Source organism: Culex pipiens, chromosome 2, assembly GCF_016801865.2.
Source record: "Culex pipiens pallens isolate TS chromosome 2, TS_CPP_V2, whole genome shotgun sequence".
NCBI lineage: Eukaryota > Metazoa > Arthropoda > Insecta > Diptera > Culicidae > Culex > Culex pipiens.
This window is the reverse complement of record NC_068938.1, coordinates 8994123-9019155: the sequence shown is the minus strand read 5'-3', so window position 1 is coordinate 9019155 and position 25033 is coordinate 8994123. Positions and strand designations below refer to the sequence as shown.

General features: G+C 36.7%; 3 protein-coding genes across 5 annotated transcripts; all 3 read right to left on the bottom strand.

Annotated features, from left to right (window-relative positions):
* Positions 1-606: 606 nt before the first annotated feature.
* On the bottom strand, positions 607-2218 carry LOC120412658 (very-long-chain 3-oxoacyl-CoA reductase-like). The gene is made up of 2 exons (XM_039573217.2): positions 1541-2218; positions 607-1481 (listed from the first exon to the last, which is right to left on the bottom strand). Exons 1-2 carry the CDS (start codon positions 1689-1691, stop codon positions 694-696), a joined length of 939 nt encoding a protein of 312 aa, XP_039429151.1. The 5' UTR covers positions 1692-2218; the 3' UTR covers positions 607-693.
* Positions 2219-2364: 146 nt separating this feature from the next.
* Positions 2365-4219, bottom strand: LOC120412656 (very-long-chain 3-oxoacyl-CoA reductase-like). 2 transcript variants are annotated; one of them, XM_039573215.2, is made up of 4 exons: positions 3573-4219; positions 3282-3515; positions 2775-3226; positions 2365-2522 (listed from the first exon to the last, which is right to left on the bottom strand). In XM_039573215.2, the coding sequence occupies exons 1-4, from the start codon at positions 3742-3744 to the stop codon at positions 2430-2432; spliced, it is 951 nt and encodes a 316-aa protein (XP_039429149.1). In that variant the 5' UTR covers positions 3745-4219; the 3' UTR covers positions 2365-2429. The 2 variants fall into 2 exon arrangements, with proteins under 2 accessions (XP_039429149.1, XP_039429148.1); XM_039573214.2 differs by having other exon boundaries at positions 2365-2536; positions 3573-4202.
* A 61-nt stretch (positions 4220-4280) lies between these two features.
* LOC120412655 (very-long-chain 3-oxoacyl-CoA reductase-like) lies at positions 4281-23823 on the bottom strand. 2 transcript variants are annotated; one of them, XM_039573213.2, is made up of 5 exons: positions 23773-23823; positions 21121-21490; positions 20820-21053; positions 4481-4929; positions 4281-4420 (listed from the first exon to the last, which is right to left on the bottom strand). In XM_039573213.2, the coding sequence occupies exons 2-5, from the start codon at positions 21287-21289 to the stop codon at positions 4301-4303; spliced, it is 972 nt and encodes a 323-aa protein (XP_039429147.1). In that variant the 5' UTR covers positions 21290-21490; positions 23773-23823; the 3' UTR covers positions 4281-4300. The 2 variants fall into 2 exon arrangements, with proteins under 2 accessions (XP_039429147.1, XP_039429144.1); XM_039573210.2 differs by lacking the exon at positions 23773-23823 and adding an exon at positions 23062-23447.
* Between the last annotated feature and the right edge of the window lie 1210 nt (positions 23824-25033).

The window sequence follows — 25033 nt, the reverse complement described above, 5'->3', positions numbered from 1 at the left end:
AACAATTTTTGATAAAAACCCAAGATTTGTTCATATTATTTTAATTTACATTTATCTTGTAGAGTTTATGTTTGTGCTGATTGGCTTAATCTACCACCTCCTATCGTAACTTTTTGACTTTTTAGATTTTTTTTTAATATTTTTAAAAATTTCCTTTTTTATTTTTTGCTTGATTTTCACATTTTTTGGTATAAAATGAAATGATAATAATTAAACATGTGAAAAATGCCTAGAGTCATAGTCACGAATTCTACAAAAATGCATACCACTACCAAAAGTTGACCCCAAAAAAGTGTCATTAAAAAAAACATTGGCAATGTCAAATAATACAAGTCAAGTTGAAGGTTTTCGATAAGTTAAAAAGATTGGCAACATGTTTTGAATAAAAACAGTATTTTTCTTAGTTATCTTTTTTCAAACGTGCTACAATTGTACGTAGAACGGCAGTATAGTCGTTCAAAATCTTCAAAATGGGTCCATATTCGCATAGATGTCTCATATGCAAAAACACCAAGCTTAGTTTTCTAATAATGTGCATGCAATTAAATATAGATAATTTGTAAAAATCAATCATAGCTTACGAGGGCTTATTCTTTCAGTGCATTTTTTGCTGTAGACCACTTATAACAGTCGATACAAGGAACGTTTATTATTTAGCATTTTTTTATTTTATCAAATCATGTAGTTTTCCTCTCATTTTGCTCCCAACTCATTAACTTTCATATCCCTCAGGTACCTAAACAAGTAAGCCGTTATAGCCATCAGAACAACCAGCGGCGGTACCTTAAGCAGCACCAGCTGCACTCCATGCGCCCAATATCCGGTAGTCTCGCGGACCTTCCCGATCGTCCAAACTGCCATCCTGCCGTACCGTTCTACCGGTGCAGACAGAATGCCGTAAATGCCGAGCGATTCCCACTGCTGGATCAGGCTGGTCGCGACAAACATCGGATGAACGAGCTGGCACTCGACGCCGGTTCCGTCGAGTTCCGCTTGCAACGCTTGGGAGAATCGGTTCAGGAACTGTTTGGTTGCACCGTACGTTGAGACCAGCGGGACTGGGAAAATGCCTGCCGCCGAGGTTACGTTCACGATCATGCCCCGGCGTCGGGTTTTCATTTGGGGGAGCACCATGTGGACCAGGTTGACCGTGGGGATGAGGTTGACGGAGACGGTTTGCTCGATTTGGTACCAGGGGATTTCTTCTAAGTAACGAGGATGATCGTGAGCTATTCCGACGTTGTTCACGAGGATTCCGATGTCCAGACCTTCGAGGGCATTCTCGATGGTTTGATACACGGATGGACCTTGGGCAAAGTCTATGGGGACGATCCGGACTTCGACGGGGTACTGGGAAGTGATCTCCTCCTTCACATTGATTAGCTTCGATTCAGTCCTTGAAACTAGCACAACGTTGAGACCATATTTTGCTAGGTTGACGGCATACTCTTTGCCGATACCATCGGATGATCCCGTAACGACTGGAAGAAGAATCAAACGATAAGTTCTTTCGCTGAAAGGCACCAATAAAGATTATTACCTGCCCAAGGTCCATAACGTTCCGCAAGGGGTCTTCGATCGCCAAAACAAACGCTCCAAATGATCTGTAGAACAGATTTGACGCTCGTATAGAGGAAATTCGCACCTGCCCAGACTCCAACTGCAGCCAGCACAAACCCTACCTCCACCATTGTTTCACTTGAACTGTTGAGCTGCGAAAATCACGGTAGTACTTTAAGTTGGATCAGCAGTTGAACGCTGCATCACAACTTGGTAGGGTTATGTTAGACAGATTTTTAATTGGAAACTGCGTTTCGCGTGCCGAAGGAGAGTTGCGTTTAATTACCAGCCTAAGCCACATGTTTCAAGATGAAATTTGAATACCCCCTTAGCATGCAAAGTGTCACAAAAGGCAATCTTGGTAAAGTTACTTGTGTGCACTAATCTGGAAGATTCAAAGTGGATTGCGTTCAGCACCAGCAAAATCTAATGCACTTCAAACTGCGGTTGAAACACCCGAGGTTAGTTGTTAGATCAATAATTGCTGATTAGTATGCAGGGTCGTTGAGGGTTAGTCGTGCCGGTAAAACGTTCAAACGGGGGAAGCAGAGGGTCAAACGATCAATCGAGACATCTAGTGGAAGCAAGTGGCTGATTTTATCCCGCACGCGTTGCGCGGAATGTCAACGTAGGACCGGTTGCGGAATTGTTCATCCAGCCGAGAGTGAACGTGATGCATTCTCATCTGATAGCACTCCGATTAACTGGTTACGTAAATAAACGCTGTCTGATTGTTTGGAAAACACAGGGGAAAAGTTGGAGAGCATGCGGGGCAAAATGTCTCAATTTAATAAAGTTACGGGATTTCGTTTGCAAAGCATGACTTGCGGTTTTCTTAACACAATTACTAGCTAATTTATTTTAAACCATCACTTCTGAACAATCACTCTGTACAATGCGTTGCTTTGACGAATTTCATAAATTTTCCGATGAAAATGGTTACCAGCCATCTGGGAAAGGTTCTGAAAAAGGCGATCTGGAAAGATATAAACAAATTCTTTAATGAGAGATTACTTTAATTTTTATGTGCTTTTGAGCATCACAAATTTTGTTAAACTAACACTGATATAATTATTTTTGATACAGAACATATTTTTTAAGGAATTAAGCTCGATTTAACCCTGATTGGACAGCAACTGCTTTTCAGCAACTTTTTTTTATGGAGATTTTTGTGAAGGACGACATTAATAATGATTGATGGCTATAATACTCACCAACATCCCATGCTGCCAGTATCCGGTCGTGATAAAGACCCTTCCGATTGTCCAAACGGCCATCTTCGAGTACGGCACGACCTTTGCCGAGCACAGGTACTGCCACATGTTGGTCGACTGCCACCGCTGGGTCAGGTTGGTGTCCACAAACATCGGGAAGACCAGCTGACAGTCGACGCCACTGCCACGGATTTCCTCCTTCAGACCCAGCGTGAAGTTCGTCACGAAGGCCTTGGAGGCGGCGTACATGTTCAGGTAGGGGATTGGAAGGAATCCGGAAGCGGACGTTACGTTGACGATCATCCCGCGGCGGCGAGCTTTCAAACTTGGGAGAAGCATGTAGGTCAGACGGATCAGTGGCATCATGTTGACGTTGTAGGTGTCTTTCAGATCTTGCAGCGGGAGTTCGTCCATTGCGATCGGATGTTCGTGTAGCATGCCAACGTTGTTGACTGTGGGGTTGGAAGGTTGAGTAATGATTGGTGATCTTTTAGTGGTGATCGTTACCTAGAATTCCAAGATCAACGTTGGCTAGCTCTTTCTGTATCCGATCGTACACTTCATCGCCTTCGGCAAAGTCCACAGCGATCCAGCGGACTTGTACATCGTACTGCGATCGTATGTTGTCTGCAAGTTGAGCTAGCTTCGCTCCCGTCCTGGAGATCAGTATCAGGTTAAGTCCCTCACGAGCCAGGTTGATCGCGTACTCCTTCCCGATACCATCGGAAGATCCTGTAATGACTGCACAAAAAACAACCAACTCAGCTCCAGGAAGATCTTACCGTCGACTTCACGCACCAGCCCAAGGTCCGTAGCGATCGCGCAGCGGTACTCGACTCCTGAAAGCCATACTCCACACCATCTGCGCGATAGCCTGGAGATTCGCGTACAGATACAGGGTGCAAGCGACGACCCCGATCGCCGGCAGACACCATCCAACGAAGCTCGCCGACGCTGATCCGTCCAGCATTGTGATCTGTGTCGTACTGATCGCTGTCGCAACGCTTGCCGCACGAGCCAGGCCAGTTTCGTTTAATTAAATCATATTCGATCAGCGTTTTGCGCTGAATCCGGGTGACACCGTTCACCGGAGAGTGCGCGCGCGCTCGCCGTCGGGTATGGTAATTAGTCAGGCTGCGCAACCCTTCGGACGTGATCGTCTACACCGGGGTGGATATTACTTATGCTAATAAACTTTCTGTGCACTGTTCTTAGCGTAGAAATGATAGGAAATCTTGGAACTGAATCGTATTGTGAGCAGAGTTGTACTGGGTTGGTTTGTGAATGGGAAGTTGTGTCACTCAGACAGATTACTGAATGTCTCTACGTCAGTGCGCAATCTGCATAATTTAAGAATCAATTATTTCAGCAATTAGAAAGAGTGACATCGTGTTGTGTACTAGGTGGTCTGGTTTAATGAGCGTCAATAGGTGATGATTGGGTCAATGGCCTTTGGCTTATATACATTGTTGTTGCATGGCGTGTCTAAAACCTAGTTAAAGCTAAATTGACTATTCTAATCTGACTTAATAATTGTTGTTTATCTTTATAACAGGTTTCTCATCTGGTTGCTTTTTGAACGGTCGAGCTATGCAGTAGAACATCTTGGAGAACAGCCATCCTGGCATCAACCTGATCAATGCAATCTAAAACCATAATAGAATCGATCAAACTCAATCCCAAAGAACTTCCCATATTCCAATTACCTGTATCTCATGCGCCCAATACCCGGCCGTGACACCACTCCGGCCAATAGTCCCGACCGCCGAACGCGTAAACTTCTCCACGTTCGTCGCGATCATCGCCCACCACCACACCGTCTCCCACTCGGCGTTGATGTTCGTCAGCACGAACATCGGAATCACCAGCTGGCAGTGCACGTTCGTGAAGAACAACTCCTCCTTCAACGCCCGGCTAAAGCTGTTCAGGAAGGCCTTCGTGGCGGCGTACATCGACAGGTACGGTAGGTGGTTCAGCCCCGCCGAAGAGGACACGTTGACCACGAGGCCCCGGTCGTGGCGCTTCATCTCCGGAAGCACGATGCGGGTCATCATGACGGTGGCGCCCATGTTGACCTGGATGATGTGCTCCAGCTCGCGCAGGCAGATCTTCTCGAACTCGAGCGGGTGCTCGTGCGCCATGCCGACGTTGTTTACTGATGCGGAATTTTGAAATTAGTAAAAAATTACCTGGCAACATTTTCAGTATGTGTATTATTTTTTTGAACTGTATAGATTTACAAACACAATGGTGAAGGGAGTTATTAATTAAATCAACAAAAAGCAAAAAATAAATGAATATTTATCTTAGTATTTATGAAATAACTTAGATTACACCTTTCTTCCAAAAACACACAATACAATGAGTTTTGCATTTCATGTATAAATATTTCTGAAGCAAATAAATTTCAAATATTTGATAAATAAAAATAACGTTGGGTGGATTAAACGATGACTAATTGATTTTTTCAAACACTAGTTTGCCTTTCTCAAAGGTAATCAGCTTTTCATTAGGGGTAATTGATCAGGGAACATTTGCTAACAATAAATTTCAACCTTGATCTTTGATCATTTTTTTCATTTAGCGAATTCCAATTGTTTTGATAAAGGCTTGATTTTATGAAAAAAGAGATTGAAAATAAATTTATTAACTCTGATCAAATAAAAATACAATTTCTATCCAGAGGAGGCTGAAATTATTTCCAACTCATCAGCTATCATGTGTACATTAAATTAAACGACATGCTAAACAGCAAAAAAAAAACGATACAAATTTGGTCAAAAACACTGCCTATGACATCAGCCGGAACCTTGGCAATTTTTAACCTATTTTGTGTCTAGAAAAATCTTTTCCCTAGCATAACTTTTGAAATACTTTACCAAATTACATACTTTTTAATACGTGAAGGTATATTTAGGAGGTGTTCTGAAGAAGTTCAATTTTTGGAGTGAGTTCGAGTTCGAGTTATCTTATTGTCGTCATAACTCTACAACAATTTAAATTGGTTTGAATTAGAGCGTCCAATTTCCAGTCCTGGGAATTTTTGGGATTGACAAAATATTTCCCGTTTCCTGGGAAGTTTTTATAAATTTTGTCACCGTTTTGGCACAAATGTTTTGAAATTGAAAGAAAAACTTTGTTTGATAAGCTCAATACAATTTACTGAGCATATTGAAGATTGGAATTTCTTTAATTACTGTTTAAAAAAGTTTCAAAACGTAATTTAAAAAGATTCCAACCATATTTTTGCAAGGTCTTGTCGCTTGATTGGAACTCCGATTGGAACTCAGTGCTATGCTATTTTAAGATGAGTGCTTAACTATTTAGTTCAAGAGCTGAAACCAATAAGACTTTTTCTTTTTTTGTGTTGTATTATTATGCTTTTTACAATTCCACTTTATATGTTAATGTTAATCTAAATCAAATTCACTTAAACAAGATTAAAAGCAATTTTGTGGTTGTGGATTCATTATTCTTAATGTCAAAACACTTTGATAGAACATAGTTTTTGTCGAAAAAATCCTTAAATTAATTGATAAAACTTCAAATTAATTATGTCCCGGTAAATCGATTCAAAAATACCCGTTTTCCGAGATATTGGAAACTGTAGTTTGACTATTTTAACATATGCATTTTTCAATTTGGTATGTTCAAAATATTTTTATTTTCATTTAAAATCAAATAATTTTGCAAAACTGCTATGATATCATTAAACAATCTTTGTCTAGGTCATATTAGTACTTAAGAGCAGCCAAGGAAGTTGTTTTCTTCTTATTCCAAAATTGTCAAACTTACGGACCCAATCCTGCAAGAATCTGATTGTAAAAAAAGTCAAACTTTGTTGTAAATAACTATGAAGACAGTAATTTTGGGGATGAATAAAAAATTATATCGATAGTTCCCGTATACTACAGTTTTGAAGATACTAAAATGTCTGTAACAGAAATCTGGGTGCAAAAGCTATGGTTGATGTGTACCGTTAAAAATCTTTTTTGCAATTCCGTCGTGAAACTATTTACTTTTCCTGTCATTCTTGAACGACGAAATAGCCTACTTTTCTGTACCAAAAATAACAGAATCGAATAGCAACACTTTTCAAAATAAATGCTGAAAAGTTCTACTTTTCAGCACTGAAATGGGTGCTGAAAAGTTGAACTTTTCAGCACTTGTTTCGAAAAGTAACCCTAACTTTGTAAAACTAACTTTGTTGGACGACGTTGTAGGGCTTTGGTGTCTTGGGCAAAGGTGTAGAGGAAAAAATTCATGAAAGTTTGTCCAAGGTGCCAAATTTGTAGCTCTTAATCTACTCGAGATATACAGTCATCCCACATATTCGGAACGGTTTCCAGATCGGCCAATGTTCAAAAAATCATAGCAAATCGATAATTGAACTTAATGATTCGCTTTTACCTTCATTTGAAAGCTTTTCTTGCGGTCTTTCAAATGCTGTATCGAACATCTGCAAATTTTAACTTTTATATGAAGTTTTTGAAGAATTACTTTGACCCTTGAAATCCACAAATTCGGAACACTTTTTTCTTACGAATGTAAACAAACTTTGGATCTCTCCAGGAGTACATATTTGTAACAAAATAATGACTTCACACCAGGGCCGTGCACAGGATTTTCGAAAGGGGAGGGTTTTCTCGAAAGGGGCGCATGGGGTGCTTGTTTAGATTGCGAAAGGGCGCTAACAGTCAATCTTTAAACTCAATAAATAATACTTTGGTATATTTTACATATTTTTTGCTGGTTCGAATCCCGCGGCGGACGCTCTAAAATTCTAAGTGTAAATATGGGTATCCGGCGCCGTCGCTCTGTGCCTTACTCAAACAGGGCGGCGAAGTCCTTGTAGTTAAAAGGAAGACAGTGGTTGGTCTAGTACCGGCCGACAGATATAAAGTCAACTTCGTTTTTTATATATTTTACATTGGTGCAACAGGAGACTACACTTTTTGAATTGGTGCTGCAAATCGTGTTGAATAGCACCATGAAGGGGGGGCGTTAATTCGGAGTTTGAGCGAATTTGAGATTTTTGCGCAAATGAGACTTTTGGCGTAAATCGGAAGAGGCATGGGCCGTTCACTTGTGGAGCGTAAAACGGGGTTTTAGGGAAGAAGTGTAGCAGTAATTGCTCAAAACAAGTTTTCATTATTTTTTTTTAATGTTAAGAGTAGTTCTCTACGATTTCGCAAATTTTTTTCACGATTTTTAGCTTTTCATTTTTTTGATTTGGATGAAACTTTGCCATGCACCATGCATTCCATATGTCAAAAGAAGCACAATTGCATAATTCGTTTTTCTATACAAATGTCCATACAATTCTGGGGCCGGTCATATTATTCATCTGGTTTAGGAGATATGATTTTTTTGAAGAAAAAAAAAACGTAAAAGTGGACAAAAATTGTTGAAGCAATTTTGTTAACAAAATGTACCGTTTTCAGGTTAAAGCTTATTTTAGGATTGCATTTTCAATTTATTTTGGTTTCTTTTCAAGAAAATTTTGTACAATTTTCTCTCTGAAACTTTCAAATCGAGCAATTTGTTTCTGAGATACACAATCTCAAAGAAATCAAATCGATGAACTTGATTTTTTCTAATTGTTAACCCTAAAACCCTAAATGCTGCCCAATTTTTTTTGATTTTTTTTTTAATTTTTCCCTTGTCATTTTGAGCAACTTTTGTTCTACGAAAAAGTTTACGTCTCTTGTTTTTTGTTGTTTTTGTTTCATTTATAGTTTTTATATTTGCATTTATCTTGTTTAGTTGATATTTGTTTTTGGTAGTATTTGGCCTATTCTAGCACCTAATTTGTCATGTTTTTACAGCCAATTTTTCATTATTTTTTTGTATGTTTTTAATTTTTTTTACTCTAGAACAAACCATTATCATTTAAATTGTTAAAAAATGCTTATAGGTATAGTCTGAAACAATAGAAAAAAAAGTACAGAAAATATTAGTGAAAAACACAGCCAAGAAAAATTTTCATTTTTTTAAACATTGGTAAAGTCAAATAAAACAAGTCACACGTTCAACCCTAAAAAAATCAAATTTTAAGAGTTCACCATTCCAATGCTTTTTAAAGGTCGAAAATTGGTAAAAAAAAAGATTTTTGGCGAATTATTAGATCGAACCCCGCCTAGAGGTGGGGTTGGGTTGTAGCTGGATAAACTGAAAGTGTTCAACTGATCATAACTCGGAAACTACTGGTTTTCAATCGACTCAATCGGCAATTTTGCATCATTTGTTTTTCCATACAAGTCTCCATACAATTTTGAGGGCTGGAATGGGTATGTAAACGTATGAAATTTTGTATCTTTGGACGGAATTTTCTGAAAATCTGAAAAATTAGATAAGAAACTTCATTTTTGGGTCAAACATTTGTAACAGATTTTTTGAGTATAAAAAATTAAAAAAGATAATTTTGAATATATTTCTATCGATTCCTTGACTTTTCTGAAGAAACGTCCTAGAAAATCGTTAAAAAGTAACAAAGTTGCTACAGGAAACAAAGATATACTTCGATTTACCCCAGAAAATGTTCCGAAAAGGCACCTCTCTCATAAACAAAATTTAAAAAGTGATAAAATAATTAACATATTAAAAAAAATACTATCAACGCCTGAATAGCACCATAGAAATGATGAAAATATTTTGAAAATTAGATTTCAAAGAAAGTTTCACAACACGAAAAAAAAAATCAAAAAAAAGTAAGCTTAAAAACATAAAAATTTGCGCCTTGTGATGAAATAATTTTTTTAATTAAAACAATTTGACTACCTTTTTGAAAATAAAATTTCACTAGAGGTAGCCTCATGACAAAATAAAAAAAAATGAAAAAAGTAGAGCAACATAAAAAAAGGTCAAAGATAAATATTTTAAAAATAGGATTTTATCAGCGGCGTTTTGTTGATAAAATTATTTGACTATCGGCGCTCCTCAAGCTATAAAGACTATTCAAAATTAGTCAAACAAAGTTTGCCAACCGGCGCAAAAAATTGTTGTAGCTAGAACGCTAAACAGAATTTTTATTTTTTTATGTTACCGTACGCCAAACTTTGTTTTGCTCTTATTAAACAGTCTTTATGTTGCTAGAGGGGCGTCGATAGTCAAACTTTTTTTTGTTGAATGTTTTAATTTTGTCATAATAGCGGTTCCAGTAAAATCTTATGTTTAAAATATTTTTATCATTTTTAAGCTGATTTGGGCACCGATTATTCAACTTTTTTTTCAATATTTTTACCAATTTTTTTCCCCACTCATAATGGCGCCTCCAGTAAAACTTACATATTGAGAATTTACATAAAAATGTTTACGTCATAGGGGCCCCCATTCCATTTTCCATATCGAGAATTTGCATGATTTTTTTAAGTCGTAGGGGCGCCTCAAATCAAAATGTTCATATCGAGAATTTGCATGATTTTTTTAGTCATAAGGGCGCCTTCAGTCAAATTTTCATAAAAAACAAGCTCTTCCCGGCAAACTTCGTCCTGCCCTTTTTTGGTTTCCTGATGTTTCTTGCTTGTTTGCTAATTCAGCCTCCTGTGATCTAAATTTGAGTTTACGTAACGTTTCCCATACAATCCGCAGATTTTCCGGAATCGGTTCCAGGGTGGCCAAAGTTATAACTTTTTGGCGTAAGAACCTTCCTTGGGCTTATACGAAACCAACGCAACAAAAAGCACCTCGATCCGACGCTCCGTGTTGAACTGATTCGCGTTCGAACAAAACCGTCGAAATTTTTTATATATATAGATTTGTATGATTTTTTTAAAGTCGTAGTGGCGCCTCCAATTAAATTTTCATAATTTTCATAAAAATGTTTTAGTCATAGGGGCGCCTCCAGTCAATTTTCATAATAAGAAATTGTGTGATTTTTTTAAAGTCGTAGTCACGCATCCATTAAATTTTTCATAGCGAAAATTTTCATGATTGTAAGTCGTAGAGGCGCCTTCTGTCAAATTTTTGGTATTGAAAATTTATTCTAAAAAATTTAAGTCACAAGTTGAATTTTCATAATAAGAATTTGTATGATTTTTTTTTAAGTCATAAGGGCGCCTCAATCCAAGTTGCCATATCGAGAATATGCCTTTAAAGTCGTAGAGGCGTCTTCAGTCATATTTTTTACATTAACATTATTTTTTTTAAATACATATTTAAAAAAAAAAATAATTTATAGGGGTGCTTCCAGTCAATTTTTCATATCCAAAATTTGCATGATATTTTTAAGTCGTATGGGCGCCTCCAGTCAAATTTTTAATGTTGAGAATATGTTTAAAAAAAATTAGGTCGTGGTGGCGCCTCCAATTAAATTTTCGTATTGAGAATTTTCATAAAAATGTTTCATTCATAACTATCATAGGTCACATTTTCATAATAAGAATTTTTATGATTTTTTTTGAGTCAAAAGAGCCATTCATTTTTTCATATCGAAAGTTGGCCTGATTTTTTTAAAGTCGTTAGGGCGTATCCAGTCAAAATTTTATATTGAGAATTTGAATTGGAAAAAATTAAATCGTAGGGGCGCCTCCAGTAAAATTTTCATAATTTTCATAAAAAAATTTAGTCATAGGGGCGCCTCCAGTAAAATTTTTCATATCGAGAATTTGCATGAATTTTTTGAAGTCGTAGGGGAGCCTCCATTCAATTTTTTATATCGTGAATTTGCATGATTTTTTTAAGTCGTAGGAGCGCCTCCAATTCAATTTTCATATCAAGAATTTTCATAAAAATGTTTTTGTCATAGAGGCGCCTACAACCAAATTTTAATATCGAGAATTTTCATGTTTTTTTCAAGTCATAAAGGCGCCTCCAGTCATTTTTTTTAAATATAATTAATATATTTTTTTAATGTCGTAGGGGCGCCTCCATTCAATATTTCATATGGAGAATTTGCATGATATTTTTAAGTTAAAAGGGCACCTCCAGTCAAGTTTCTATATTGTGAACTTTTATTTTAAAAAAATTAAGTCGTAGGCCTCCAGTTAAATTTTCATGATTTTCATAAAAATGTTCAAGTCAAAGGGACGCCTCCAGTCAAATTTTTCATATCGAGAATTTGCATGATTTTTTTAAGTCATAAGTCATTTTTAAGTCCAGTCAAATTTTCATAATAAAATTTGTATGATTTTTTTAAAGTCGTAGTGGAGCCTCCAATCAATTTTTCATATCGAGAATTTGCATGATTTTGTTAGGTCGTAGGGGCGCCTTCAATTCAATTTTCATATCGAGAATTTTCATAAAAATGTTTAAGTCATAGGGCGCCTCCAGTCATTTTTTCATAATAAGAAATTGTATGATTTTTTCAAAGTCGTAGGGACGCATTCATTAAATTTTTCATAGCGAAAATTTTCATGATTTTTTAAGTCGCCTCCTGTCAAATTTTCAATATTGAGAATTTGTTTAAAAAAATTAAGTCGTAGGGGCGGCACCAGTTGAATTTTCATAATAAGAATTTGTATGATTTTTTTAAGTCATAAGGGCGCCTCAATCCAAGTTGCCATATCGAGCATATGCCTTTAAAGTCGTAGGGGCGTCTTCAGTCATATTTTTACATTGGGAATTTGTATTTAAAAAAAATAATTCATAGGGGCGCTTTCAGTCAAATTTTCATATCAAGAATTCGCATGATTTTTTTAATTCTAAGGGGCGCCTCCAGTCAAATCTTTAATGTTGAGAATATGTTTAAAAAAATTAGGTCGTAGGGGCGCCTCCAGTTAAATTTTCATATTGAGAATTTTCATAAAAATGTTTCATTCATAGTCATAGGTCAAATTTTCAATATAAGAATTGGTATGATTTTTTTAAGTCATAAGAGCGCCTCTAGTCAAATTTTCATTATAAAATTTGTATGTTTTTTGAAGTCGTAGGGGCGCCTCCAGTCAAATTTTTATATGGCATATTCGTACTGAAAAAAATAAGTCTTAGGGGCGCCTCCAATTAAATTTTCATAATTTTCATGAAAATGTTTTAGTCATAGGGGCGCCTGCATTCAAATTTTTCATATCGATAATTTGCAAGATTTTTTTAAGTCATAAGGGTGCCTCCAGTCAAATTTTCATAACAAAATTTGTATGATTTTTTAAAGTCGTAGGGGCGCCTCTATTTAATTTTTCATATCGAGAATTTGCATGATTTTTTTAAGTCGTAAGGGCGCTTCCAGTCAATTTTTTATATTGCATATTCGTATTGAAAAAAATTAAGTCTTAGGGGCGCCTCCAGTTAAATTTTCATAATTTTCATAAAAATGTTTTAGTCATAGGGGGAATTTGCATGATTTTTTTTAAGTAATAAGGGCGCCTCCAGTCAAATTTTCATAACAAAATTTGTATGATTTTTTTTAAAGTCGTAGGGGCGCCTCCAGTCAAATTTTTATATTGCATATTCGTATTGAAAAAAATTAAGTCTAAGGGGCGCGTTCAGTTAAATTTTCATAAAAATGTGGTAGTCATAGGGGCGCCTCCAGTCAAATTTTTTATATCGAGAATTTTCATGTTTTTTTCAAGTCATAAGGGCGCCTCCAGTCAATTATAATAAAATTAATATGATTTTTCTAAAGTCGTAGGGGCGCATCCATTCAATATTTCATTTCCAGAATTTGCATGATTTTTTTAAGACGTAGGGGCGCCTCCAGTCATATTTTTATATTGCATATTCGTATTGAAAATAATTAAGTCTAAGGGACGCGTCCAGTTAAACTTTCATAAAAATGTGGTAGTCATAGGGGCGCCTCAAGTCAAATTTTTTATATCGAGAATTTTCATGTTTTTTCAAGTCATAAGGGCGCCTCCAGTCAATTTTTATTAAAAAGTTAATATGATTTTTTTAAGTCGTAGGGGCGCCTCCATTCAATATTTCATTTCGAGAATTTGCATGATTTTTTTAAGACGTAGGGGCGCCTCCAGTCATATTTTCATATTGCATATTCGTATTGAAAATAATTAAGTCTAAGGGACGCGTCCAGTTAAACTTTCATAAAAATGTGGTAGTCATAGGGGCACCTCAAGTCAAATTTTTTATATCGAGAATTTTCATGTTTTTTTCTAGTCATATGGGCGCCTCCAGTCAATTTTGCCTTCCTCACTGAGGTAAGGCTATAATCCTGCTCTAAAAATGAACTTTCTATTAAAAGCTCCTAGACCCACCTTCATGTATACATATCTACTCAGAATCGAAAACTGATCAAATGTCTGTGTGTGTGTATGTGTGTGTGTATGTGTGTGTGTATGTGTGTGTGTATGTGTGTGTGTATGTGTGTGTGTATGTATGTATGTGACCAAAATTCTCACTGAGTTTTCTCAGCACTGGCTGAACCGATTTTGATCGAACCAGATGCATTCGACTTGGTTTAGGGTCCCATACATCGCTATTGAATTGTTTGAAGTTTCGATAAGTAGTTCAAAAGTTATGCATAAAAATGTGTTTTCACAAATACCCGGATCTCAATTATATGCATGTAAACGCTGTCCGGATCCATCATCCGACCCATCGTTGATTAGGTAATTGAAAGGCCTTTCCAATGAGTCCAAGACATTGAAGATCTGGCAACCCTGTCTCGAGTTATGACCACTTAAGTGATATTTATGTACTTTTTTGAAGCCGGATCTCAATTAAATGTATGTAAACTATGTTTGGATCCATCATCCGACCCATCGTTGGTTAGGTAATTGAAAGGCCTTTCCAATGAGTCCAAGACATTGAAGATCTGACAACCCTGTCTCGAGTTATGACCACTTAAGTGATATTTATGTACTTTTTTGAAGCCGGATCTCACTTAAATGTATGTAAACTATGTCCGGGTCCATCATCCGACCCATCGTTGGTTAGGTAATTTAAAGGCCTTTCCAATGAGTCCAAGACATTGAAGATCTGACAACCCTGTCTCGAGTTATGACCACTTAAGTGATATTTATGTACTTTTTTGAAGCCGGATCTCACTTAAATGTATGTAAACTATGTCCGGATCCATCATCCGACCCATCGTTGGTTAGGTAATTGAAAGGCCTTTCCAATGAGTACAAGACATTGAAGATCTGGCAACCCTGTCTCGAGTTATGACCACTTAAGTGATATTTATGTACTTTTTTGAAGCCGGATCTCACTTAAATGTATGTAAACTATGTCCGGATCCATCATTCGACCCATAGTTGGTTAGGTAATTGAAAGGCCTTTCCAAAGAGTCCAAGACATTGAAGATCTGGCAACCCTGTCTCGAGTTATGACCACTTAAGTGATATTTATGTACTTTTTTGAAGCCGGATCTCAATTAAATGTATGTAAACTATGTCCGGATCCATCATCTGACCCATCGTTGATAAGGTAATTGAAAGGCCTTTCCAATGAGTCCAAGACATTGAAGATCTGGCAACCCTGTCTCGAGTTATGACCACTTAAGTGATATTTATGTACTTTTTTGAAGCCGGATCTCACTTAAATGTATGTAAACTATGTCCGGATCCATCATTCGACTCATCGTTGGTTAGGTAATTGAAAGGCCTTTCCAATGAGTACAAGACATTGAAGATCTGGCAACCCTGTCTCGAGTTATGACCACTTAAGTGATATTTATGTACTTTTTTGAAGCTGGATCTCACTTAAATGTATGTTAACTATGTCCGGATCCATCATCCGACCCATCGTTGGTAAGGTTATTGAAAGGCCTTTCCAATGAGTCCAAGACATTGAAGATCTGACAACCCTATCTCGAGTTATGACCACTTAAGTGATATTTATGTACTTTTTTGAAGCCGGATCTCACTTAAATTTATGTAAACTATGTCCGGATCCATCATCCGACCCATCGTTGGTTAGGTAATTGAAAGGCCTTTCCAATGAGTACAAGACATTGAAGATCTGGCAACCCTGTCTCGAGTTATGACCACTTAAGTGGTATTCATGTACATTTTTGAAGCTGGATCTCACTTAAATGTATGTAAACTATGTCCGGATCCATCATCTGACCCATCGTTGGTTAGGTAATTGAAAGGCCTTTCCAAAGAGTCCAAAACAATGAAGATCTGGCAACCCTGTCTCGAGTTATGACCACATAAGTTATACATTGTGTTCTTTTTTTCTGGATATAAAAAAATGATGAAACCATTCATATACCCATTTTTGGTAAAAAGTGAGGAAGGCATCAACCACATAGGTGGATTAAGTTAGTTTTTATAATAAAATTAATATGATTTTTTTAAAGTCGTAGGGCGCCTCCATTCAATATTTCATTTCGAGAATTTGCATGATTTTTTAAAGATGTAGGGGCGCCTCCAGTCAAATTTTTATATTGCATATTCGTATTGAAAATAATTAAGTCTAAGGGCGCGTCCAGTTAAATTTTCATAAAAATGTGGTAGTCATAGGGGCGCCTCCAGTCAATTTTTTAATATCAAGAATTTTCATGTTTTTTCAAGTCATAAGAGAGCCTCCAGTCAACTTTTATAAAAAAAAATTAATATGATTTTTTTTAAGTCCTAGGGGCGCCTCCATTCAATATTTCATTTCGAGAATTTGCATGATTTTTTTAAGACGTAGAGGCGCCTCCAGTCAAATTTTTATATTGCATATTCGTATTGAAAAAAAATAAGTCTTAGGGGCGCCTCCAGTTAAATTTTCATAATTTTCATAAAAATGTTTTAGTCATAGGGGCGCCTCCAGTCAAATTTTTCATATCGGTAATTTACATAATTTTTTTAATAATTCAGGATGCTTCCAGTCAAATTTTCATAACAAAATTTGTATGATTTTTTAAAGTCGTAGGGGCGCCTCTATTTAATTTTCCATATCGAGAATTTGCATGATTTTTTTAAGTCGTAGGGGCGCTTCCAGTCAATTTTTTATATTGCATATTCGTATTGAAAAAAAATTAAGTCTTAAGGGCGCCTCCAGTTAAATTTTCATAATTTTCATGAAAATGTTTCAATCATAGGGGCGCTCCAGTCAAATTTTTCGTATCGAGAATTTGCTTGATTTTTTAAGTCATAAGGGCGCCTCCAGTCAAATTTTCATAACAAAATTTGTATGATTTTTTTAAGTCGTAAGGGTGCCTGCTTTCAATTTTTCATATCGAGAATTTGCATGATATTTTTAAGTCGTAGGGGCGTCTCCAGTCAAATTTTTATATTGCATATTCGTATTGATAAAAATTAAGTTTTAGGGTCGCCTCCAGTTAAATTTTCATAATTTTCATAAAAATGTTTTAATCGTTAGGGCGCCTCCAGTCAAATTTTTCATATCGAGAATTTGCATGATTTTTTAAAGTCGTAGGGGCGCCTTCAGTCAAATTTTTATATTGCATATTCGTATTGAAAAAAAATAAGTGTTAGGGGCGCCTCCAGTTAAATTTTCATAATTTTCATAAAAATGTTTTAGTCATTAGGGCGCCTCCAGTCAAATTTTTCATATCGATTTGAAAAAAAAAATCTCTTTGGCATTTTGCAACATAGCTAAAAAAAATCGGCCCTTCGGGCCGAGGGGCGCATGGGGTGTAACTAACTTAATATGCCAGGGGGGGGGGTTAAACCCCTAAACCCCCCCCCCTTGTACACGGCCCTGCTTCACACACTACAACCAGTGAAACTCAAGCTAAGTGATGTTTTATCCATGGTTTGATAACTTTTTTTTGTGAAAATATCAGTTAAATTCAGGTGTTCCACAATTGTGGGAGGCACAATAACATCCCACAATTATGAAACAAGAAATTTGGAGGCAGTGTTTTGCTGCTCTGGACAAAATAGTCTTGGAATGATGTTTTTTGTTCAAAAAGTCCTACTTTTACTAGTGAAATAGCAAGATAATGTCCAAATGAAGGTTCTAAAAATAGTAAGGTCGACAGAAAAGCTACTTTTGGCATGCTATTGACAAATTATCATAAAAGTGTTCCGAATTTGTGGGTGTTCCGAATATTTGCAAAAATTGTAAAAAAAAGCGTTTTTTTGATGATAACTCAAAATGTTACCATTTTAGCGGCCTACTATGTTCTGAAGAGTTGTTTATGACATAAAATTACACATCTTTGCCGAAGACAGCAAAATGTTTCGAGCCTTTATTGAGGAGTTATCATTTTAAGTGATTTTGAGCCAATTTTCAATTAGCTATGTTTTCAAAATGGCGCATTTTGGCGCAAAACCGAACAATGCACCTGAAAGCACACACTTTCAACTAGATTTCTTGAAATTATCTCCGTGTCTATTTTTAGATATCTCAATTTGAATTTGGCGGTTTTTCATCAATTTATTTATTACTGCGGGCGTCAATAATTAGAGTTCACGCGCGGTGATACGACCGCAAGATAATGGTCGCATGACAGCCGCATGACAACCGCAGAACAAATTTTTGGCTGTTGTCAAAGGTTGCCTTGAGTTTTCAGCTGACTTTTTGGAAAATATTTAAAACAAACCAAGTTGACAGCCAAATCAACGTAGAGTTTCAGTTCAACTTGCTGATTTTTACACTTCGGTAGTTAGGCGGCAATAATCTCCTGTCACTCACAGCGAAGGAGAAACGTGATTTCTCGATTAAATTTTCAAAAGGCCCTATTTGCATAGGAAACCCATGAGGGATAGGTTGTTTTGAAAATTTAATCTAGATTTTATCTCGCAATAAGCAATATATTTTTTTAGCAGAATCATATTGAAAACGTGGTAATAATCTGTATATTGACGGGTAAATTGATCGATTTTTATGGAAAATAAATTGTTTATGCTTAAAATTATGACACACATTCTAAAATTATGAATTAAAACATGTTTATCCCAAAAAAATGTAAGTGAAAATTTTAAATAATTGTTCGTATTTAAAATTATGAATTTCCTTTCATATTCTTAACTTTAGAAAGGTTGTCGTTTTTGTTCATAGACAAAGTATTTTCCATAAAAATCGATCAATTTACCTTTCAATTTACCGATTTTCACCTCGTATTCATTATGATTTCGAATAACATTTATAAAACAATTGATAAAAAATCCGTCAAATTCAAATTGAGATATCTAAAAATAGACACCGATAAACACGGAGATATTTTCAGGAAATGTAGTTGAAAGTGTGTACTTTCAGGTGCAGTGTTCGGTTTTGCGTCAAAATGCACCATTTTGAAAACATAAAAAAAGCAAAGCAATCCACTTTAACGACCCCCGGGTCTTTTGTGGGCTCTGTTGCAAGTTTCTGCTCATTTCTAGGCGTCCGAAGGTTATGTGTGGTGAGTCACTCAAAACCTTGTAATAACGAACTAGGGGGCAATTACCACCACTAGTTCATTAATTGCATTTAACTGTCCTAATTTATTGTTTTTCGTCGTTTTAAAACTAACCTAACCATGTGTGTGTGTGTTCGTGTGTTCTAGTGTATCCCGTGGTGGTCGAGTCAAGTCGGAGGATCTTCCTCCGGCCAGGCCTGGCGCAGCAACGGTTTTGGTGTCTTTGGTTTTGTGTCTTTGTCTTTGGTAGAAAAAAAACCTGTGCGTTTAAGTTTTGTTTTAGTACTCGTGCTTTCGTGTCTAGTGGTTAAACAATGAACTCACCGGACGGCCTCCGCCATTGCGCTCTACAGAATTCTCGGGTTGGCGCGCTTTGCCAACTTGGAGGTTCTGGAAAGGAGTTCATTTCTAGCGTTTTGTGCAGATCTTACAATTGATTAATAATTACCACTATTTGTGACACTCCATGCACCACCAACCAAACGACCTCTTTTGACGTTGAGCGCGGTCCTTTGCGTTTAGTTTGGATGGTGAATTGTTGGGACCAACTCCCTGACACTGAATTAACAATAAAAGACACTCTTTAGACACGACTCACATAGTTAAGGACACTAATTTATCATTTTGCCGGCTACAGGAATGCTGTTAACATTTAACACTGTTTTAACGTTTACACTGCACTTTAAATTACGAAACATTAACAGGTTGGACTAGAACATATGTAACGGGTTCAAGTCGGTAGCGGCAAATGAGGACGATTCAAAATGATGAAGTCCCTTTTATTAATTTTAAGTCTTTGTTCTTGCGTATTTCGAAAATTGCTCAAAGAGATGTGAGTCGTGCTAACCGTTTTAGGAATAGGGATACCATGTTTTGTATGTTGTTTAAGTGTAATGGTTCATTACAATATCCTAACTTGTCCCTACGGTTCAGTTTGACAGGATAATGCGAAGCATTGTGACCAGAGATTGTACTACATACAAGCGATAGGTTACAACCTCTTTTACGCAAATGGACCGACGTTTTACTTCCCCATCCGATAGAAGCCCAGGAGGATAAGGCGGGAATCGAAGCCCAGGAGGATAAGGCGGGAATCGAGAATCGAACTTGATTTTTTCAGCACTCATCGTATTTATCCAACTCGGTAAACTTCGTTGGATAAATGTACAACTCGTGCTGAAAAAATCTTGTTTTCGCAACTTGTTGCATAACCTTATATGTTTTTTTTAACAGGCAGGCTCAACAATATTTCACAATTGAAATTGGTGTGGCCCGTGGTCCGAATTGATACAGTTTGACGTAAAATGTTCATATTACAATTGAAATTTATGATCGTGTTAAATTTCATAATTTAACATTATCCCTTTTTATAAATTTCCACTTCAAAAATGTGGGAAGGTGGAGTTCGCCACAGTTTAGCGGATATATTATATGACATTTGAAAAAAGTATGATAATTTGACCATGGAAAAATCTTATGGCAGATTTAACAAGCTTCCACGGTGCATGTTGTGTTAAATGCTTAATATTTTAGAAAAAAAATATGTTAGATAGAAATCTGTCAGAAGAAATTCTGGTTCAAATCTACTTCTGCAATACAATGTCAATATCATAACACCTGTTGCACTTCAACTTGCACTTCCACTTTGTATGCAATAAGGCGCGCGTAATCGCAAACCATTAGAAAAATTCCGTTCACTGACCATAAACAAACCTGAACCGAGTTGCACCGTTAACAAATAACGCACCGATAAGCCGGTTTTTTATGCAATTCTAGTGCACGCCGATATGCTCTAGTGGCACAGATTAACAGACCGCTCACTTGATTGATATACCACTTTTGCTTCTAGAACCTACCTAGAATTCCGATGTCCAATCCTGCCAGAGCAACTTCAATTTTGTCGTACAGTTTGAACCCTTCGGAAAAGTCCACCGCTAGCCACTTGACCTGCACCGGGTACTTGGTGGTGATTTCTTTGGCGATTTCAACCAGCTTCGATTCGGTCCGCGAGATGAGCATCACGTTCATCCCTTTGGCGGCCAGGTTGAACGCGTACTGCTTGCCGATTCCATCCGAAGAGCCCGTTATCACTGAAAGCAGAAGGTAAGGTCACTTGGAAGGTCAACCTGGAACCCCCCCCGCAAAACTCCAACTAACCGGCCCATGGTCCGTAACGTTCCGGAAATGAGACCCGCCGAGTGGCGAAGTAGTTGCACAAAATCCCCACCGGTGTCCGGCAGTTGACGATCAGGTAGTCCAGCGTTGCGTAGATTCCGAGCACGGCCAGCACCGCCACCACGGAGTCACTAACCACTGATTCGAGCATGGTTCCCCTGCACTTGATTTTCCGATGGTCACTGACCGACTGACTGAATGACACCGGCAGAGCTTGAACTGCTACGTCGAGTTCGGTCCCGTTGTTGTCTGAGGGCCGATATGGCACGACTGACCAGGAAACTTGGAAGTAGACGCTTGCTGACTGGGCAGAATTGGAGTTTCTAGCGCAGGGGTGCTCAAAAGGTAATTTCTATAAGATGGATGGGATTTTTATTGATTTGTGTTATGTTTTTGAATTTGTGTAAAATTAAAATAATGTTTCTATTTAGGCTGGATCGAATGTTATTAAAAGTTTTTGCCCCAAAGTAGGCAAAAAAAAATTACAGTTTGTAAACGGAAAATAGCAGTTTTTTTTAACTTTTCTAGTTTTTTTTCGATGATTTCTTTTTCGGAAAATTCTTTTCTTTTGACACCAAATTTCCATCTCAACACCTTTTCAGGGTACAAATTATTGAAGAATATGTCGTACCGCCCCTCCGTCACGAGATATAAAAAACGGACTTAGGATTTGGACTTCGGACAAAGTTTCACGCAAATCAACGAGGGGTCGGGGCAACTTTTCCCGATTTTGTGTGAGTTGTTGGAGAATTACCCCTTTATAAAACGCATTCGATCATGTCTTTTGGGTTGGAACTAGAAGCGAAACAAACTTAAAAAAATAAATGGAATAAGTTAACTTTTTTCAAAGCTTTTTTTTTTCATTTTTCAGTATCAGAAAAGTTGTGGGAAATGCATAGGGAAGTTAGATAATATCTTTTTTGCAATTCCGTCGTGAAACTACATACTTTTCCTGTCATTCTTGAACGATGAAATAGCCTACTTTTCTGTACCAAAAATAACAGAATCGAATAGCAACACTTTTCAAAATAAATGCTGAAAAGTTCTACTTTTCAGCACTCAAATGGGTGCTGAAAAGTTCAACTGTTTCGAAAAGTAACACTTTTCAAAAAAAAATTGATTTAAACGATTTATTGACAAAATACATGAAAATTTGACATAATATTTCACTCAGTGTTTGTTTTTTGGAATTGCAAAAAATGTTGTTTGGAACTCGTTGCAAAACTTGTTTTTTTCAGCACTCTTCGTATTTATCCAACTCGGTGAACCTCGTTCGATAAATGTACGACTCGTGCTGAAAAAATCCTCTTTTTGCAACTTGTTGCATAAACTACTATTAAAAAAAATATTTTAATTGCCTGTCACGCAGAATTTTTCAGAATGGGATGAAAAATTTGTGATGTGTAGAAAAAGAAGCACTTAGATTTTTTTTTTATATATTTTGAATTTTCTTTTGTTTTATCATTTTTGTTTTATTTAGTCTTGTGATAAAAAATATTTAAATTTGATTTTGGTAGAAATCTATTTTGTTTTTTTTTTTTTCAACCAAGTTTTGTGTATGACTTAAATTTCAAATTCTGTTTGATTTTGATAACATATAAAAAACTTTTTTTTTTAAATAAATACGAATGCTTGTATCGCAAAAATGAGAACCCCTGTCAAGAAGTGTCTTGTGGAGAATCGGCGCGTGGACCCTTCACGAAGGCCTTTTTGAGTTCGCGAAAAAACCACTGCACAGTTTTGCTTTCAAGCTTAAATGTTTTGTAAGCTTCAAGAAGCACGTTTTTTCTCTGCCTCACGTGAATTACGGCTTTTTTGTTCAAGTTCAAAGTATTTTTTTCCCCTTCCGTCTGCTTTCACAGAAGTTGTAAACTCCGTAATTTACTGTTTACATGTTACACCGAGCAAAAACAAATAACACACTTATTGTTTGTCCTCCAGGCAGGAATAGCTGTAATTTTCGGCGCACACTTGAAGACAATTCAGCACGCGAATCACTAAAGCACAATTGAGTTGTAGTCGTTGACGTTAGATGCATCTACTAGCACACTACTAAAATGATACGATTATGGATTGCGTGACCGAATCTCGTGATAGACGGAACTTAACTGAACGGAAAAGGGACTTGAACTTTACTGTACACCTGGTCGCTATCAAGCAAGATCTGAAACTGTGACAGATTTTTCAAAATTCTTTGATCGACGGCGTTCACCTGTCTGAAAAAAGTTGTCAGCAATTAGGCAACACATCGATCGTTTTAGTTAGGAACTAGTTTTTTTCCGTCTTAGTTTGGTATCTTGCACTTAAGGGGTACCGTGATCTATGCGCTTGGAAAGTGGTTTTTCCTATGTCGGCTTTTCGGTCACGCAGTGGATGTACACAATGTTCAAGTTGATAGACGCACGTTCAGTGAACCTTTCCAATTAGGCAAACCTGGTGAATTCTCTGTGAAATTACTTATCTGCCTATTCCATTGATCTATAAACCAACAATGTTTAGTAAAATCGGCTTAACTCAAGGTTTTGAACAATTATTGGAATGTATTTTTTTTTTGCAAAATTGATGCGATTTTATAGAGATTTAACTGCAGTCACTTTTCCACCACTATCAGACTGCAATCAAGCCGTATCGTACCCGCTAGACTAAGCGCGTCCGGTTTGGAGAGCGATTAACGCGAAACTATTTACACTTGTGCGATGTTGTTATTGGTGGTTTAACTAATCAGACACAAATAACAACACCGCAGGGGGAAGCATTTGGTTCAGCAGAACTGGGTCAATGGCGTTTGCGAATGCACTGGAATCTTCCGTGGAATCATAACTGCAGTCACAACATCGGTCATGTTATGATGGGTGGCATTTTGTTTCACGTAAGTGGCGAGTTTGTTCAACATTATGGGTGCCGTATGGGTGCGTTTGTGGGAATTGTTTGAGGTTAGCTTCTAATGTAAAACGAGTAATTGTTGCTTTATACTTGTGGGTTGTTTTCACAGCACAAAAAGCAACCGTTGATTATACAGATATCAGTGGCTTCAATCGTGGAGAAATTATCACTTGCAAACACCTTTATTGCCTTCTATTATCACGAATTAAGAATGATCTTTGATCACGGATGTACCGTAAGCCGGAGTGACCTGGATATGTTTATGATTTTTTTGCTCAAACTTTTTATATGATTCAAATACGAATCATACTGATTCTAATTCAAACAACCTCGAGAAGCAGTTTACAACATATTTTGCAATGTTTTAAAAATGTTTTTTAACTACAATTGCAAAAAGTCGTCAAAATGGATCATTTTCTTAATAATAATGAGTTTGAATCTAAAAACGTTCTCATTTTCGGATACATTCGAAAATTTTTCACGAAGAACAAATAAATTTAGGTTCATAAGTTTTAACTATTATCGAGCTAGAATTTTAAAACATCATCATAGTAATAGGCCCTTACAATAGAAAAAAAACAACTGTTTGATTTTTGCTTTTAGTGCCGATAATAAATTGATATTGTTAATGACAAATAATAAATAATAGTACAAAATTCCTAAACTTATTAATAAAGTTTTTCGAATTGCTAAATAAGGAAAGAAGAATTCCTAGAATAGAGTAATTTTGTATTTTGCTTTATTTCAGTACAACTTAACCTCAACTTTACACTGGTTTCATTCAAAGTTGATAAACTTAGTTTAACAATCATTCATTTGTTTCAAGGCCATAAAATCATTCGAAAAATGATCTTCCCATTAGTCCCTATTGAAAATTATGAGGTTGAGTAAAGTACTTCAAAAGTTTTGTTAAAAAAACAATTTTGACTAAAGTCCGCAAGATTTTAAAAAGGGTGGCCCGTCGTGCAATACTTTTTAGAAAGGTTTTTAAAAGACCTTTCTAATGAGTCGA

Excerpts from the sequence above, each read along its gene's own strand:
- LOC120412655 (XM_039573213.2), bottom strand. The coding sequence starts at position 21,289 with ATGCTCGAATCAGTGGTTAGTGACTCCGTGGTGGCGGTGCTGGCCGTG. Across the intron at positions 4,930-20,819 it reads ATTGGACATCGGAATTCTAG|TAAACAACGTCGGCATGGCG; the intron begins GTAGGTTCTAGA and ends ATTCCGCATCAG. Across the intron at positions 4,421-4,480 it reads ATTGGGCGCATGAGATACAG|ATTGCATTGATCAGGTTGAT; the intron begins GTAATTGGAATA and ends TTATGGTTTTAG.
- LOC120412658 (XM_039573217.2), bottom strand. The coding sequence starts at position 1,691 with ATGGTGGAGGTAGGGTTTGTGCTGGCTGCAGTTGGAGTCTGGGCAGGT. Across the intron at positions 1,482-1,540 it reads ACGTTATGGACCTTGGGCAG|TCGTTACGGGATCATCCGAT; the intron begins GTAATAATCTTT and ends TTCTTCTTCCAG.
- LOC120412656 (XM_039573215.2), bottom strand. The coding sequence starts at position 3,744 with ATGCTGGACGGATCAGCGTCGGCGAGCTTCGTTGGATGGTGTCTGCCG. Across the intron at positions 3,227-3,281 it reads CGTTGATCTTGGAATTCTAG|TCAACAACGTTGGCATGCTA; the intron begins GTAACGATCACC and ends CCAACCCCACAG. Across the intron at positions 2,523-2,774 it reads ACTGGCAGCATGGGATGTTG|AACCTTTCCCAGATGGCTGG; the intron begins GTGAGTATTATA and ends CGCCTTTTTCAG.